This window comes from Falco rusticolus, chromosome 9 (assembly GCF_015220075.1).
Source record: "Falco rusticolus isolate bFalRus1 chromosome 9, bFalRus1.pri, whole genome shotgun sequence".
NCBI lineage: Eukaryota > Metazoa > Chordata > Aves > Falconiformes > Falconidae > Falco > Falco rusticolus.
In genome coordinates this window covers 19,053,267-19,070,712 of record NC_051195.1, presented here as the reverse complement: position 1 = coordinate 19,070,712, position 17,446 = coordinate 19,053,267, and the positions used below count along the sequence as shown (strand labels likewise).

Genomic DNA, 17,446 nt, shown 5'->3' with positions numbered 1-17,446 from the left:
AAAATCCTCCACCCCGGTAGTGCGCTCGCACTGAATCAAAGCCGTCGCCATACAGTAGCAGCGCAATGTGCTCTTTGGGTTTCCCCAGCCAGCTGGGATGTTTTTGCCTTGCTTTGTCAAGGCACTGATTTATGCCCATATGTACCATATACATTGTAAGCACAGGCACGCAATGGTATAAACACTTCTACCAAACATCTGTATACAAACCCATCAAATATGCAGAAGCTCCCTGCTGCAGCCCTCGACACGTGTCCCGGGTGCCCCACAGGCAACCTGTCGGCCCCTGGTCTGCATGCAGGGTGCCATTCACCACTCGACCTGTTATTCAGATGCGGCCTGGCAGGGACAGTAAAGGTCACAGTGGGACCTTTACTGATATAAATCGGCACAGCCACAATGCTTTTCTCCTGCGCTGATCTGTGCTTCAGGCTGGAGCCTGCCACAGCAGGTATTTGCTCCTGTGCAGTGTTGTGCATCCATTCCTCCCTCCAAAATGTCTTTCCCACACATTTAATCCTTGACGTCTTTCTCTGCACCATAACCTTGTCTGGGGAAAAGGTTAGTTTACCCCTGGTTTTGGATGGAGGATGGCTGTATCGAACAGCCAAGGCTTATCCAGGGCTGGGATATAACCTCTGAGGCACAATATGCAAGCACCATTAAAGTTAATGCACACCTGGACACAAACGTTCACCTGTTTGCACCTTTGGGGAGAACTCAGCCTCCAGAAAAAAGACCTGAAGCCATTCTGAGCCTGAGAGAATTTCCTTCCACCTTCCAGCCAGTTTAAAATAAGAAAGCACATAAAAGGACAAAGAGAGGAGTCCTGGGGCATGTAGGACACAGGCCTGAACATGGCAAGAGGCATTATACAAACAAGCAGACGAATGTAAACAAACAGACCACCCTCTTGCAGAGCACTTGTGCCCATCATTGTGCCTCAGCACCTTCCCTTTTTAATGCATTGACTGTTTCTAACCGTATTTTGGATCAAGGGGGAAAGACAGAGGTTTTGGCCTTTCTAACTCTATCAGCATGGTGGCACCATAAAGATATGCGCTATCTCCCCAGCCATTTTGCAGCCCTGGCAGCGCTCACAGCTATAATAATGCTTTAAGCTAGCTCTCCTAGTCTGCACCGTCACAACAACAGCAGGTTCACTAAAATCAATTAAATACTCCTTTCATAAGGTCAGTTTAAATCCTAAATGCAGACTAAGCCGGATGAGTTGATGCTTAGAGGTATAAGGTGCATTCTTGCTCCCTCTTACAATCTCTCAGCCACGGATGTGGCCAACTCCAGGTGACAAAAGCCAAGGCAGGGGTGACTTCTCAAGCCACTCCGGGCAGTTGTGTAAGAGCACAGCTGCCTACGTGTTTGGAGAAAGAGAGTTAAGTGACCAAACAAATTGTTTGTTTGTTTTTTTCCTGAATCGTTCATCCCCATCTATTCATAACTACTCACAGAATCCGTGGAATTCGTTGTGTGGTTTGCATCTTCAAAACAAATGAAACAACAGTATGTCTAAACCAAACAAACCCCAACCCAAAATACAGTCAGCAGGCTAAAGGCGCATGAGCAGCCTTCGAGGCTGAAGTGTGTGTATACTCTGGAGGGCTCCAAAAATGTGGATGGGAGGAACATGCTTAAATTTCAGGGAATAACAGAATTCCCAAGGAGATTTCTTATAAAGGCGGGAAAAAAGAAGTATTTAAGCAATGATTATGCTGCAATTTTTCTTCCAGATGTGCCATGCCATTGGGATGTTGTGCCAGAAAATTGCATTTTCTGACATGGCAACATGCTGCTCTGGCTGCGGTGGTGCTGGATGCCTGTCTGCGGCAGCCCAGGCACTGCTCCCTCCTGAGCTCAGCTCTCTGGCCAGCCTGGCCACAAGGGTTTTGCCAGTGCATTCAAGGGAAAAAAACAATTCAGAAAGCTCAAAGATTTTGGCAAGGAGTGGCTGCTGGAGCCAAATGTCCTTTTTTCCCAATTTTTTGGTTAGAGGTTGTCAAAAAGCTGGTTTTAGACAATTCTAAAGGAGAAAATACCTTTTGCATAGTCAGCATAGAAAACCATGCTGACTTACTGTTCTGAAAAGAGGTCAACCGCAAAACTGTAGCATTTCGACTAGTTCAATACACCAACTGACAGGAGGGCCACAGGGACAGGTGTTATGTTGCACACTCCCACATCACATTCCACGTGACTCTGAGCCGGGGTGAGGGCCACCGACATGGCTCATGGTTGCTGATGTTTAAATAGCCAGGGTGACCTTTCCACACCCTCACCCCATGCCACATATCCCAAACACCTCTACCTCTCAGGGGTCACTAGTCTAGGTGTTCAGACTTTTATCTCACAGGAGCCCTCAGGTCTGTCCGAACAGCCCCAGCAAGCTGAAGGAGGATCACATTAAAAATGACAGCAAAAAAACAGAAAAGCCATGAAAACAACCTGGCAAGAGGCAGAGCACTCTGGCCATGGTGCAGGGCAGGGGGGAGCAGGCAGTACTCAGGCACTGACTCCCTTTTTGGCTCACCTCCCCAGAGGCGTTTGGGGAGGAGGTGAGAATCCTGAGGGAGAAATGGATGCAGTATCTTGCCCTGGTGCTGCAGGCTGAGGGTCAGCCTGAACTGCCCAGGGGTCTCCCCATCCTGCAGCCATCCCTGCCACCCCCCCCTCCACCAGTCCAGGTCTTGCCCTTCCCAGTGTTTCCTGCCTCTGCTGGCTGCCTGGGGGGCCAGGCAGGGGTTGGGACGTGGGAAATCCTGCCGCCTCCTGCCAGCTGGCCCTGCTGGCTCTGGGTGACACATCCTGGGTGGGAGCCAAAGCCCTGCTGCAGACCCGTGTCATTTCTTGCTTGTCTCCTCCAGCAGCCGCCGCTGTGCCAAGAGGTCCTACCGGCACGGGAGGGCTGTACCCAAGGGGGTGAGCAGGATGCCTGGGCTGAGTGCACACACCATGTGGCCCACAGCCCCAGGGTGCAACTGGGGCCACCACTGCACCTTTGCTCTCGCAGGTCACCCTGCAAGAAGTGAAACAGCAGCACCACTTTCAAGTTGCAGCCGCTCCTGATGATGTTTCTATAAGGTGAACTGGAGCTGAAGAGAGTGGCCAAGCAGCTTCCCCTGCAACCTGGGCTGAGGCAGACAGGGAACATGGGTGAGGGTTTGTTTGAGAAGTGTCCAGAGGACATTCCCTTGCAAAGCCTCAAAGACATTCCTGATAGTTCCTGGGCAATGCCAAAATCCTTGCAGCTGCCCCACACCAGCCTCCAAGCCCCTGTAATGGCAGAAAGCAACTTGGTTTGTGGCAGGGATGTGCAACCTCCCTCTGACCTCCAGTCCCAGACCCCGAGAGCCTACTGGGCCAGCGCTGTCTCCTCCTGTGGCCCAGGTCTCTCCTCTGCCCCCAGCTGCTGCCACAAGGAGGGATGGAAAAGCCATTCGGCATCCCTCCGAGCCACTTCCCTGCTTGCACGGCTGACCGCCTCCAGTGCTGTGGGCTCCCAACCTGCCCAAGGAGAAACCAGACCAAAACAAGCATTGCGGAGGCAGAGGGAAAGGGGCCAGCCTTTTTTTTTTTTTTTTTTAGGGGATATTGAAGATTGGAGCAGAGAGCCAGCAGAGTGAAAAACAGCCACATGGGGACTGTGAAAATAGGAGCTGAAGGGAGGAAGATGGGAAAGGTCTAATAAAGTCAGTCACAGTATATAAAATACACAAGTGCCCACCTCCTCCAGGAAGGTTGTAGGAGGGGTTTTTGGTAGTAATCCCTGGTTGTTTGAGACTGTTCAGGCAGGCAGGGTATGGATCTACAACTGGGTCTGGATTAGACCAAGAAAGCTTAGGTTTTCATCCTGTCAACCTGAAACACAATTCTTTCTCCTCACAGCATTTTGGTATTACGTGGCAGAAATCAAAGGAGGTCAGTTGGCCATGAAAGGATCCTCCAGCCTCAGGTAGCTCTCCCGAGCTCTCAGCCACATCCAGACCCCATATGGAAAAAAAGCATTTCCCACATCTGAGCAAAAGTCATAGAGGGAGGCTTGCTCCTAGAATTCAGACCCACAGTCCCACCAGCATCTGCTCAGCCCCAGAAAAATTCCTCAAGTCTCATCCTAGCATATAATGACCTCAGATCAAAACCTGTGCTGAGCATCCCATCTCCACTTGGCCACAGTGTGGCACGGGGTCTGGGAGTGGTGAATAGCTGGGTACAGTCATTGCTGCCACTGAGGCTTCAAGGCTCTTTCCCAACCTGTACCAAGTTATCCCAGATCCTGGCAGACAGTGGGGATGGAATCACGCAGATTGTCTCTTGAAGGGAACTGAGACACTGCTGGAGAAGCCCACTGTGACCTCTGAACTCAAAAAGCACAATGCCAAGGAATGACATCTCACTCACAGGTAGTCACACCCGGTCCCAGACCAAGTGATCTGAAGTAGCAGCTTCCCAGCCGAAGGAAACTTGTATTTCCTTATCGCTCGCTATAAATACAGCTGCACTGTTTTCCTGACTGTGTTATTTCTATGGTCATTATCACATGCACTCAGATAGCCACAGCACAATCACACACTTCACAGTCTTCTTGCTCCCCTATTCCCGGCTTTTCCAAACCATTTACGTTAACACCCCACCATGACCTGAAGCTCTTCTATGGCAATGGGTGACACTGCCTGGGACCTTCACATCCGTGCTGAACAGGCCAGTAAATGAACTTGTCTTCCTTTTTCCCCTTCTTTGCCATGCAGGGTCCTGGCTCAGAGTTAGGGATGTACTCAAATGTCACTTCTGGTAAACATTTATTTTTGTTGAGGAACATGATGTGTTTATAGGCTGTGGAGTGGGCCAGCGAGAAGCAACGGGCATGCGCCAAGTCTTGCAACATCTTGATACTTCTCAGTGCTTCTGAATACCTTGGTCTCCCACAAGGGTCATGTCTGGTCCTTAGGGCATTTTAAACACAAGGGAAAAAATGCATTGGGGAAAAGTATTCCCAAGGTCTCGGGCATGTTTAAACAGCACGACAGTGCTTTCAGGTGGCCTGCATTGCATCAGCCTGGAGACAAAAGGGAAACACCCCCAGAGCAAAGGGTCTGAGATGAGACAACAGCTGGCTGAATGTGCCTTCATTTCAGCACTGCCCAAAGCTAACCAAGACTTCACCTGCCACATCAGCTTTGGACCATAGCTTCATTTCCCTCAATGGATTAGCCAGCAGGGTACAGGACATTTTTACAAACAATTTCTGTGTCCATAGGATATTTGATGGAGACAGGCAAGTTTGACTGGTAAAAAGGAAGCCTGAGCCTTTACGAGACATTTATTATTATTGTTTCTCTGTATCAAAGTTGTCCTTCAGGAATACCATGATCTTAACAGAATGAATGGATGCCTAAGCGTTATGAGAAATCAGCACTTACTGCTGCCAAGACTTCACAAGGGATGTGAGTATCTGTAACCAAGTACTATGATCTTGATGCTGAAATACTCAGGTGATTCATCTATCACACATGTGGCATAGGAGGTCACATTCAGATGACGTCAAAATTCAGTGAATATCTTTTTTCTGTGCTCTGTATTCTAGTTCTGAGTTTCCTTCTCCAAGCTGGCTCAGAAACACCAGGAGAATAATCATTCCTGTAGTTTTACAGCATTTATATGTCAAGTCTAGGAAGGAACTTGAAAATGGAGTACTGCTATGGTTTGTGTTCCCACTGAAGAGAAAAGGTTGAAACTTAAAAACAGTTGAACTCAGTTTTGATCTGATCACTGGAGAAGAGATACTTAGAACACATTTCACTTGTAATGATTTTTAAATTTAAACCAAAGTAGTTCCTGTTGTTTCTTACTGGGACTAAAAGGAAAGCCCAACAGTCCTGATGTGGACTAGTCAAATCAGGCATTTTCCAGTGTTCTACAATCTGGATCATGGATTTTATCTCTTTTCCCGCACAAACCTGTATAGCTTTACCTCTTGCTTTTATGAGCTGCTACCCTACAAATCCATTTTAGTCTGACAAGAAACTCTCCCTCCTATGTCTGTACACAGGTCTAAATACACTGATTTTGAAACATTACCTACAGCAAAGACAGCCCCCTTCATCATTTCATCCACCGTTATCCTACTGTTGACCATACTAAAATACACTTTGATACGCATGCCACCAGACGCTGTCAAAAAGCTCACATTGGGCACCAAAAAAAACAAAAGGAGAAACCACAGAAAATGGAGATGCTGCTTTCAGATGCTCATCCAGACACAATTTTCCCTGCCTCTTTCTTTTCAAGATAAGCTTCAGCTACTCAGTTTGGATACACACATTGAAACTCCCAAAACTTCGACTTTGGATATGAGTGGTAGCTGGCACTTCTCTGTTTTTTTCTACACAGTCAGATGCATCAAAAGACTGTAAGGAAGGCTGAATGATTCATAGTAACGGAATGAAATGCCATTCACAAATGTTTTTTCCATAGCAATTTGTCACTTATTGTATTGAAACCACTTCTGAAGATGTGTCTGAAAGAGCCTTTTGATATTAGCATGATTTAAAACATAATGCAATTAAACAATCCCATAATATTTCTGTATGTTATATGAGCGGGACCTCAAGTGACCACTTCATTCAACCCCCTGATAAATGGCTACTTTAACAGAAGGATGGCTATTATTCTGCAAGATACCTCAAATAGTTGTTTAACACCAAGGAATTCAAATCTTCCCACCCCAGAGGCATTTTGGCACACCAAAATTTAGCAGCTCAGCTCTGGTCTTGGGTCTAGCCTAAATGTCTCAACCCTTCTCAAATCAGCCAAGAAACATGCACCTCCCAAGAGCCGTTCTGCTCACTTCAAAATTGATGTCTAAAATTAATGAGAACATTTGCCCTCTAGATGTCTCTTTCTCTTTTTATTGACCACCTGGATGTCTATCACTTTTCCTATCATTTCTGCCATATGCAGAGTTACTATTTACATACATACCCAACATGTTACACACATGTCCACAACACTGATTTCCTATACCTCAAGCACATTGTTACACAAGTATGCATAACTTTGCATTCGCATACCACATGACATTAAAAAAGCTTTCAACAAGATGTAGACAAAAAAGGCCCTTCCAAAGTGCTAGCCATCCCAGATGCCTACCTGCTGGGCAGTTGCATCGCTGGTGTGTGTCTCGAACTTCTCTATGTCTTGGCAAGTGGAACTTTAATTTCTGTCAGGGGAGGAAAAAAGAGCAGAAGTATTCATTAATACCATTGAAACCAAAGCCTCAAATTCTTGGAAAAGGGGGACTGGGGGTGCTGCCCAAGTAGAGATGAGAGAGACAGAGCAGAACAGTTTGGGAATTAAGAAAGGCATTAAAGATCATAGTCTTTAACTAGAAATGTGGGGGTTGATTGGAAGCAGGCTGAGGGAGTTTCGTAATGGCCTCCAAATGTGGTCCTCCTGACAGGCATTACAAAATCAAGAGCCAGCAGTGGCGAATAAAGAGGTGACTGTGTCCTCATGAGAAAGCCATGTTTTCAGAAGACCCACTCAGCAGATGAAAAAACAGAGATCTGAAGCAGGTACACTTCTCCTCTGTGGCACACACTTATGCTCATGGAGACACCTGGACAGACAGAATAGTCCCACTGAAAAACTGTGGCTGAAGGTGGCCTGATTAAACAGCAATGGCATTTCCTGAAATCTTCAGAGGCTGTGAATTTTTCTTCAAGCATAGAACAAGACAAAACCTATCAAGAGCTTCAACAAGGTGGAATCACGTCAAAATTTGCATTTCCAATGAGTTTTTGGATACAGTGCCAGCATGTAAGTCTCCTGCTCTCTGGCTCCATCTGTGAATCTCTTAAAGGGGCAACAGTCCACCTGAGGCCACCACATCTTCCCTCACTGGAAACATTATTAAAATTGACCCAAGTCCTGAGCAAAATGTGCTTTAGGGACAGCATCCACACCACCACTCATAGACTTTATTAAAAGAACTGATTTAGTGAAGAAAATGCAAATCAATCCAAATAAGTTATTCATTAATGCCTGTGAACCGCACTGGGTTAATGATTTGAGATTATTTGAGAAGACTGACTGCCAGGATGCCTGTACTAAGGAGTCACTCCCTCTTCCATTCTAACCCTCAAGCCCAACTGTTCATCCCAGTTGCACCTTATTATTGTCCAATCTACTTCACAACTGAGGCCAAAATTTCAAAAGAAATAGCCTGATGTTGGGCTCAACAGAAGCCCATGCCCAGGATCATATAGAAATTATGTGATTTGCACAAGTAAAAAAGCACCTTCCTGCAAGAAGGTATGAGTCTGGGGAAAATTTCTCTTAGGAAAAAACTAAAGCAGCATATTTCTGCCTGGAATGAGGGAAGGCAGAACTGGCTGGAACACTTCTATTTTTCACTTTGAAATGACTGGCTTCCTTATTGCAAGTCAAAATCACTAAGGGTTGTTGTGACTGACTAGAAATTGAATATTTTCAGAGCTTTTTTTTTGCATGGTAGGCTGAAATGTTTTGATAGTGAGTTGATTTGATATCAGGGCAAGGAAAGGGTTTCACACAAGGAGAATTGCCAGTTCCCATAACAGCATTTTATCTGTATTTACCTTCTCAGTTTAAAAACACAGATATGTGAATCTTCGCATTTGGGCACTTTCCCATCTAGCTGCCACCCCCAGATGGCATGGCTTTGCCCTGCAGCACTGCCTGGCTTCAAATGCTTTGTGCTAATGGTCAAACATGGGCACAAACCAGACAGTGGAGCCTTTATTTGGATACTCACACTGGTATGTAGACATACGCGTTCCCATTTCCATCTCCACATGTGCCAACCAAAATGTCTGAACACTAGACTGCCTCATTTGGGTGGGGTTCCCATGTTTGGGAATTGGGCTTAGCACAGAGAAGGGGTGATGGTTCACACAGGCGGGAGCAGAAAGTAATTTCCTAGCCAGAGAGGGTCCGAACAGCCTGGCTGCAGTGGGGCCCTTTATAGGACAGAAATCTGCAAGGAAACGTGCAACAGACCCCTGCCCCACCAAGCGCAGAGACCTCAGGGGCCAAGGGGGAATGGCTCAGGGGGGAAGGCAGAGCTAGGGTGTGCTGCAAGAGGGTCTTGGCTGGGTTGCTCTGCCGGCACACGAGGAGAGGAGAGGAGCAGCATAACTGGACTTACTAGGGAAGTGATGACCCAGCAGGGCTTGAGCATGACTAGGAGAGGAACAGAAACGATAGCATTTCCCCATAACTATCTGCAAGGTCAGGGTAGTGGAAACACCTCAGACAACTGAAATAGCCTTCTCAGGGATGGGGGCTCCTTGGGAGGGAGGTGCAAATACTGCTGGGCAGGGCTGGGGGGTACAGCCCCAAGCACTGGTACCATGCAGCCATCAGGCACTCACTGGCATTGGGCATTTTCCCCATCCCTGGCCATCGCAGTGCTTCCCTGGAGCCCAGGAACTCTGCACATCCCTGGGGAGTGCAAAGGGCAGTGGTGCCGTGGGATTGCTCCCCTTCAGCAGGAGGCAAAACCTACTAGGAATTTAGGAGTGCCTGGAGTTCAGTTTCCTGCACAGTCTATTAAACAAACACTAACTGCAACAGAAAAAGTCCTGGCTTCTGGAGACCTCAGTTCAACTTCAGGTTGAGATGGTGAAACAAAATGAATTCCCAGCCTTTTCTGCTTCCTTCATTACCAATGTGCAAAATACCACCAACTCAAGAAGTCAGCTTTGCTCAGGAGAGCCAAAAGAAAGGGCTTTCCTCTAAAACTGGCCTTTCAAAGAGAAAACTTTAATTCCCAGGCAAAACAAAATCTTTCCGTTTTAGGGCAAGGTTGACTTCTGTAACCAAAACCAAAAGAACATGGTCTCTGGCAGTCTAGTGTTTAAGATTTCCTTTCTTGGATCTGGGGTTTGCTATTTCAACTGGGGGACACCTAGAGGATGAAACATCAGAGCAGCAACACCTACACATATGAAGGTGGCTGAAAAAGCCTTTGCCAGAACTGGGGCCACAGCTGACCAGCTCTGACCTGGGGACTGTGCAGCTCTGTGTATTTGGGGAGCCGAAACGGAAAAACCTTCTGTCTGCATGAGGGCTATGCCAGAAAAGTTGGGTTGAAACACATGCTGGAAACGGGCAATAAAGCCAGCACGGGCTTTTCCCTTGGGTTTTGTTAACTCACTGCTAGTGTGACAGGACAGGGCTGACTTGGGTGGACAGAGCAGTGAAAGCGAGACCTCTTCTGACATTAAAAGACCATGGCTGTGGCCTCCTAAACCTTGCAAGTGCCTGTCTATTTTGGATGGGCACTTGAGATTAGGTGAAAGAGAGGGCACTTCTTCAAAGGGGGCAGATTAATAGCTCTTTAGCACATGTAGTTGTTTGCAGTCACCCAGGGAGGTGAAATCATTTCCCACCACTATCTCCAGCAGCTAAAAGAAACATGTCTCAAATAGATAATCTATTACAACCATAAAGAGGATTTCAGGGGTGGGTGGTTTTGTTAACTCTTATTGTTTTATCTCCAATTTAGCTGTTTTTTCTTAAAGGGCCAGCTTCTGGAATCACAGGACCATGTGGCATAGAGCAAATGCAAACAGCGAGCCCTCCCTGATAGAGCAAAAAACCTGTAATTAACACCATCTAGGTTCAAGGACTGCAAGCAGTTGAAATGAAGTGGGACTTAGCTGCCAGAGAAACTGGAAGAAAAAAAATAGATCTCATGATTTTGGGGTGGAAAACACTAAGCTAAAGATTGAGGCAGTGGATGTTTAGAGCAATCTTGCTGACCCTGGGAAGCAGAATTGAGCAGTGTGCTTTGAGACACTGAAGAAAAAGGAGGAATAAAAAGCTTTAAGTCAGGAGGGAAAAGGAGTTTTCAGGTATCCTTCCTTTGCTTCCATAAGTAAGGAAATAGTCCCAGGTAAATGAGCCTATTGGGAAAGCAGTGAGGATCCATGCTCCCTCCCCATCCATGGCACAGTCCCTGAATCCTTTCAGCATCACTAAAGACACAAAAAATACCCTCAACACAAGCCTCTGAGAGCCTGAGCACATTCAACGCAGTGCAGAGGGACAGCTGATCTTCCCCCAGACTTTACAGGGTAACTGCTGTTTTACACATACACACACTTCTCTCTACAAGCACACAGATTCTGGGTTTTTTTCCTAGTAGCAGCACTGAATCCATCCCGCTCTCCACCCTGATGAGCTTTTGGCAAATGAAGTAGTACCAAATGTTACCTGGCACAGGGAAGGACTGTGTTTTCTTCTTTGGAAAGAAGAAAACATTTGCCTCTCCTGCAAATGCCAGTAGTGAGTTTATTTGTGCTCTTTGTATGATTTTATAGTATCCCATAAATGCAGAGGAATTCCTGCACAGAGTTAAAGTTCTCCCTGATCTACCTGGTATTGCCCTGTTCCACACAGAGGTTTTTGTGGGAAAACTCAGTCAATTTGTGTCTGGTAGAAAATTCCCATCTGGTATTCACTGACACTGTTCAGAGGTTTACACAGCAGTGAATGAAGCAGCACTGGTCAGGCTGCTTCTGGGAAAGCATCTGCCGCCCTCTCCTCGCTCATCCTGATCCGAGCTGGAAACACTGCTACAGCAAGCCATGGGCGCTCCATAACTGGGCTGCAAGACCAGGAAAACATCCCCACCAGGTGGCTTAAAATTTACATTTAGAACAAACCAACCCAGCTCCTCTCCCTGCCAGTTTGCTTTATATTTGCTTGTCTGGAAGATGGGCACCTAACAGGACTTTGGCATTTTGCACTTTTCAGTGCAATCTGCATGGCGTCCCCATGGCTGCTCACAGACCCTCGGGAACCTCTGGGCACAAATACAGCACAGTCTGGAGGCCACCGCACACTCCAGCACAGAGCAGTAAGGGGTTTGAGCATAAACTTAGAGCTCCTCTGTCAGCACTTGCAGACTTTCCTTCTTCATGTTCCTCCAGCTGATCTTCACAGCCACCAAAGCTAGAAACGTGCTCCTGTGCCCATGCCCTCACCTCCCACATCCCTCCCTGGCTTAGACCAGCTTTTTGCAAAGCCAGTTGCTCTAAAGCTTTGCTATTTTATTTTATGATGGATAACACTGAGCTGGCAGCTGTGAAACCCATTAAGGTCGGAACACCAGGAAACTCTGTGAGGATGTGGCAGTGAGAAGCAGTGAGGGTCTGAGCAGGGGGGGAATGAATATTTCACTTTCACGTCCATCATGGCAAACCCAGCCACAGCCCGTCTCCCCCCAGTCACACCAGGCACTGTCTCTTGCTTTCCTCATTTTAATTCCTACATCCTTCCTCTGCTCCTCTATCTTTCCTGGTTTTCCCTATCCTTGTCCCTCATCAGCCAGTCCAGGACACCCATCCAACTTAGCCCCACTTCAGACCTAATGAAAAGAAGGACCAGGAGATTTGGTTTTCTTTCCTAAGCAAAAGCCCATATGCCACCCCACCATCTGTCTGCCAGCAGACCCCCTCCCTGAACCTCAAGCCACTTGGCCCACACCAGTGCCTCTGGCTGTGCTGTGGAGGTCTGAAGTAGCTGATTTAGGACTTTAGCTGAAGCAGGCAGCAGAGCTGGGGACGGTCTCCTCCCCACGGGGCACAGCCCTCCTTCCCCAATGGGCAGCACACCTTCCCAGGTATAAAGGGACAGGAGACCTGGGTCAGGCATCCCTGCTCCTCCACAGGCTCCATCACCTTTTTCCAAGCTATTTTTGCAGTTGTGCCCCATTGGAGAGCTGGTAACCCCGACAGTACCTGGGAGCAAGTGCCCCTCAGGCAGTGGTTCCTGTCCCATGACTGCTCTCCACATGGACTGCAAGGGGGCTGGGACCACGTCCAGGGGCTCAGGAGGGGCTGCTTAGAGAACAGAGGTGCTGCCGGGCATGTGGGCATCACAAGAGCCTCATTTCCTTGCTAAGCCGGGCTATAAAAAGGCGGAAAGGTGCAGCGGCCAGCAGAGCCAGCAGGACACAGGGGGCCATCCGGCCCCCGGGCACTGCTCCCGGGAGGCGTCCTGTGGCACGTCTCAAATCACTTGGTAGACATAAACTGTGACTTCCCTGGAGATTCGTGCCAGCAGCAATGAAGGGACTGCTACACATTATCCCCCGCCCAGTGTTGGGGAAGGAGTCCCTGTGAAAGGGCGCAACCACAAGGCACAGGTCCAGCCACTTGCAACACTTCTACCTCCCTTAAAAGCCTTTTTTCTGTGGGGTATTGCTCCATGGACACTGTCTCCCCCTTATTCCTCATCCAAAGAGACCATTCAAAACCACATTTCTCAGCTCCTACGAGTTTGTTGACTTGAGGTTCACAGTTTTTGGCTGCAAACCCCAGCTGATCCAGGGACTGTTCCCATAAGACCCATAAACAGTAGCCAAGCCTGTCAACTGTAGGTTTAAACTCCTCACCACAGACCTTTTCTGCTCCTAGAACACAGCGGGGGTGGGGGTGGGGGATGGTTCTGGGGTGGGGGGTGTCCCCAGGTGCCAGGCAGCACTGCCCTGCGGCAGGTCCCAATAGTCACTCTGATCATCCCATTCTTTGCCTCATTTGGCAACAGCAGCACACGAGATCTTTTCAAGACACAAACAGGTTTTGGGCTAGCCCTGGGGATCTCTCCAGCCTGTCTCTAGCCAAGGCTGGAGTAAGCACAAAAAAAGAGAGATGGGTGGAAATGGCCCCAGCCCTGAATCTCAGCCTTAAGCCTCCCCTAGAGCTGTGAGAACAGGTTAGTGTGGACCTTCCTGGAGACTGTAGAGATGTGAGCCACCATCTGCTCCCTGACACATGTCAAAACCACTTCAAAGCCCTGACAAGGCAAGGAATACTGCAGGATACTCATCCTGCCCAGGGTAGGGGTACCCAGGCAGCCCTCAGTAGCATCAGCACAGCAAAGTAAAATGTCATCAACAAAAATCTGTACTTTTGTGCCCTCTTTATTGGTCTGCTGAAGCTCAGGCTTCTTCAGCAGCAGCTGTGCCCTGTCCTCAAAGGAAGAGCCCACTGTCTCCAGTGGAGTTTGGATGGGGTTCAAGCAAGCATAGCACAGCCATATGCTCTGCTCTGATGCTCTGACAGTACCAGAAACTATCCTGGCAGTGCCAGGGTATCTCGTTTTCCTCAGTCAGGAACCACGGAAGAGGTCAGGGCTGGCATGGCAGCAAATGAAGCCTATCATGACATCGGTGTGTTTGCAGTTACTTCCTCCTTCGGCCACACCAGCTGTAGCATGCCTTGCCTGTCACTCTCCTGGGGCTCAAACCCACACTGAATTCCCAGGTTTAACCTCTAGCTCTAACTCTTACAGCAGGCAATGCCACCTGTCACCAGATGGGTAGGGCTGGAGGCTCTTCCCTCCCTGCTAGGACCAGGTATGAGGTTTCTCCCTTTGCAAAGTGCCGGGGCTCAGCTACAGCATGGGCTGAGCCAGAGGGAAGCAAATGGCAGGTGGATCCAAGAGGCGGGAGGGACCTGAAGGCATGGGAAATTCAACTTAGCAGCATCACTTGTGCAGAGATACACCTTTAAGGGGGTTAAAAAACAAATAATGCAACTATGCAAGCATCCATGCGCCTAAAATCCATACACACAAAATGAAAGGATACCAACCTCATCAAGCAGTTGGTCAACTCGTCCCAAAATAGCTGTCTCCATTTGGTCTGCTGAGAGCCAGGCAGGGAGCTGTGTGGGTCTGTCTGCTTCCAAGTGGGACACCCGGGACTGCAGATCGGAGGTCCGAAAGTACAGCAGGAGGCTCAGCACCAGAGAAAGCAGGGAGACACCAGGCAGCCCTGAGCCCAGCAGGAGAGGGAGGCGGCAGCATCTCTCCCCATCGCTGGTCCTGGAGGGAGCCACGCACCCCCTGTCAAAAGCTGCCTCGCTGACGCCTTTCCAGCTCTTCTCTTCCAACATTCCCTCCCTGTCCTGAGAAACAATAAATAAATAAATAGAATAAATAAAGCCTCACTCCTACTCCAAGAAGCACAATCCAGAAGGCATAGAAAAAGAGCGTCCAAGGGGATCCCAGTGCCAGCAAATGACAAACAACAGCAATAATGACAAAAGTGAATGGGGGGGGAGGGAGGTGTCGTTAAAAAATAAAAACAAACCACACACACATAAAAGGGGTGCAGAAAAAAAGGATCCAACTGCAGCAAAGAGTGGGAGAGGAAAAAGAAAAATCTGATCAGGATATTTTTTTTTCCTCCTGTGTTTCAGTCTTTTGGTTCGCTGGTAGGTTTTTGTTTCCTTCTAAGCTGCCAATTTCAGTTCCTTCGCAAACTGGCCAGGAGCTCGCACATGAAAGTCCCCATTAGAGAGAGGTAATTCTCAGCTGCTCCGGCGACGTTGTGCTCTGGCTGATCGTGGCTCCCCTGTAACATGACACACTCCCTCCGAACTACGGGGCTGGGATGAGCGAGCTGCGCGGCTTCCCAAAGTAACCTCCTCTGCTCACCCTCTCTCTCCACCTCTGCCTTGCAGCATGATTTATTTATTTATGCAAAACACCAGGGTGGGATCAGGCAGCGGGACGCCCCTGTCCCACTCAGTCCCCAAACCACCTCTCCGCCGCCAGCCCTTCCCTTTGAAGTTACACTCGCCAAGGTTATTTATAGCGGCAGGAAAGAGACTGTAAAGCAGAGGCTGGGCTCACACCAGGCTGCGTCTTTCTTTCCTGCCCGCAGCCAAAGGGCATTTTACAAGATGGTACAAACAGGCTGTCGCGTCCCCCGCGCAGACCCCAGGGCAGCTCTGAGACACCAGCAGTGGGGTAGTCTGACCCCAATATTTTGAAGAGAGCAGCCATGCAGGGTGAGAACCAGAGGGACACATCTGGAAACAAGACCTGGCAGCTGAGGGCTCTGCAAAAAACAAGCAAAGGGCAGCAGGGAGCAACACCCCAGGCGGGCAAGCTGCAGTGCGAGGGGGGAACCTTTTGGGCTCGGTTTGGGCATACAACCTACCGAGCCTGGGGGGCACCGAGGGCGGCCAGAGGAACTGATGTGCTGAGGCCCTCTAGTGAAGCAGAGCTTCCCGTCACCTCCTCCGTGTCCTCCCAGGCATGAGGTGCTGGACAGAACACCCCCTTGGCGGGGAGCAGTCTCCCCAATACGTGCCGTAGAGCAGCTCTGAGCCACGCGTCTGGGAAACAAAGCCTCTTTCTGTTCTTCAGGAGCAAGGGAGGCCCACCTCTCCCAATTTTTCCGAGTATGACATGCAATATTTTATCCTCCAGGGTGACATGCAGGCTCTACTGAGCCCCTGCCTGTCCATCTGTCCATCCTTTGATCCCCTTCTTGAGTGCACACAGCAGTGAAGCAGCACAAAGCCCACTGCGATACACAATCATTAAAACCCAAGCAGCAAATTGGTCTCTTAAAATCAAGCTCCCTTGTGGCTCTTTCGCTGTCATTTACACATTTTAAATGAAGATTGTGCGTGCAGCCTGTGCTGGAAATTACTGGCAGAGAAAACTCATATTCATCTCTTGCCCGGTCTCTGTTTCAGAGGGCTGGAAGAAACAGACGTTCTGGGAGCAGGTTAAAGCAAGCATGAGCTGTTTCTTCTCCACCAGACAAACCCTTGGAGGGCCCAGTAGCACACAGCCCTGATTCTTTGAATGGCCTCATGCCTTTCACAGCCACTCGCTTCCCGAAATGGGGTTTTAGCGTCTGCGAGGCAGGAAATCCTTTCTTTATTTCTTTTAGCAGGTTTCTTGTCATCTCACTGCTCAAATTCATATTGCTGCTCTGGCATGCATGGAAAACACCCCTCTGATGGCTGTAGCCTTTCAGAAGTATGAGTGGGGCAGAACCATGTAACCCACAGAGACCTGATGCACACAGGGTGTCTCTTTGTTCAGAGGCACAGCCAACCTGGTCTCCTACCTCCTCCTCAGCCTCTTCTCAGCTATGCCTGTGTTAGCAGCTTATTTCTCTGAGAAGTAAAAAGGAGTTTCTGAGGCTGTGGCTCTGCCAGAGAAGAAACATGGTCCGTGGAGCTATCTTAAGATGCTATCCGCCATCGTAGCAAATAAGCAGACAGTGGTAAAAGAAGGAGACATGCTTAGAGACTGACGGTGCAGCGTTTGGGAAGCAGAGATCTACACAGGGAAGTAACAGTTGGCAGCTGGGATGCTGAGCATACTAGAGAGCTCTGAAGCACACTACTTAAAAGACTGGGGTTGAACTACTGATGACTACAGCTACTTGCCTGTGTTATACATAGTTTCACCAAAAGCTCTCTCCTTCTCCCCACCCCTCCACCCCCCTTTATACCAGCCCAAGCACTAAAATCACAAAAATGCACCCTTTAAGCTGAAAATGGAAATCTGTTGGGTGTCTACATTTCATTTCCCCATGCTGGCTGGGGAGAGCTCTCTGCTCTTTCTCTCTGAT

The 17,446-nt window shown here is 48.6% G+C and overlaps 1 protein-coding gene across 12 annotated transcripts in view; it reads right to left on the bottom strand.

Moving 5' to 3' along the window:
- COL13A1 (collagen type XIII alpha 1 chain) overlaps nucleotides 1-15,198 on the bottom strand; it is a 92,788-nt gene extending 77,590 nt beyond the window's left edge. For 11 of the 12 annotated variants that reach the window (XM_037400260.1, XM_037400257.1, XM_037400249.1 and 8 more), the window contains exons 1-2: nucleotides 14,658-15,158; nucleotides 7,162-7,231 (exon numbers count right to left, since the gene is read on the bottom strand). In XM_037400260.1, coding sequence (XP_037256157.1) covers nucleotides 7,162-7,231; nucleotides 14,658-14,960 — 373 coding nt within the window. In that variant the 5' untranslated portion in view covers nucleotides 14,961-15,158. The other variant, XM_037400250.1, reaches the window with a different exon arrangement.
- Nucleotides 15,199-17,446: the final 2,248 nt, after the last annotated feature.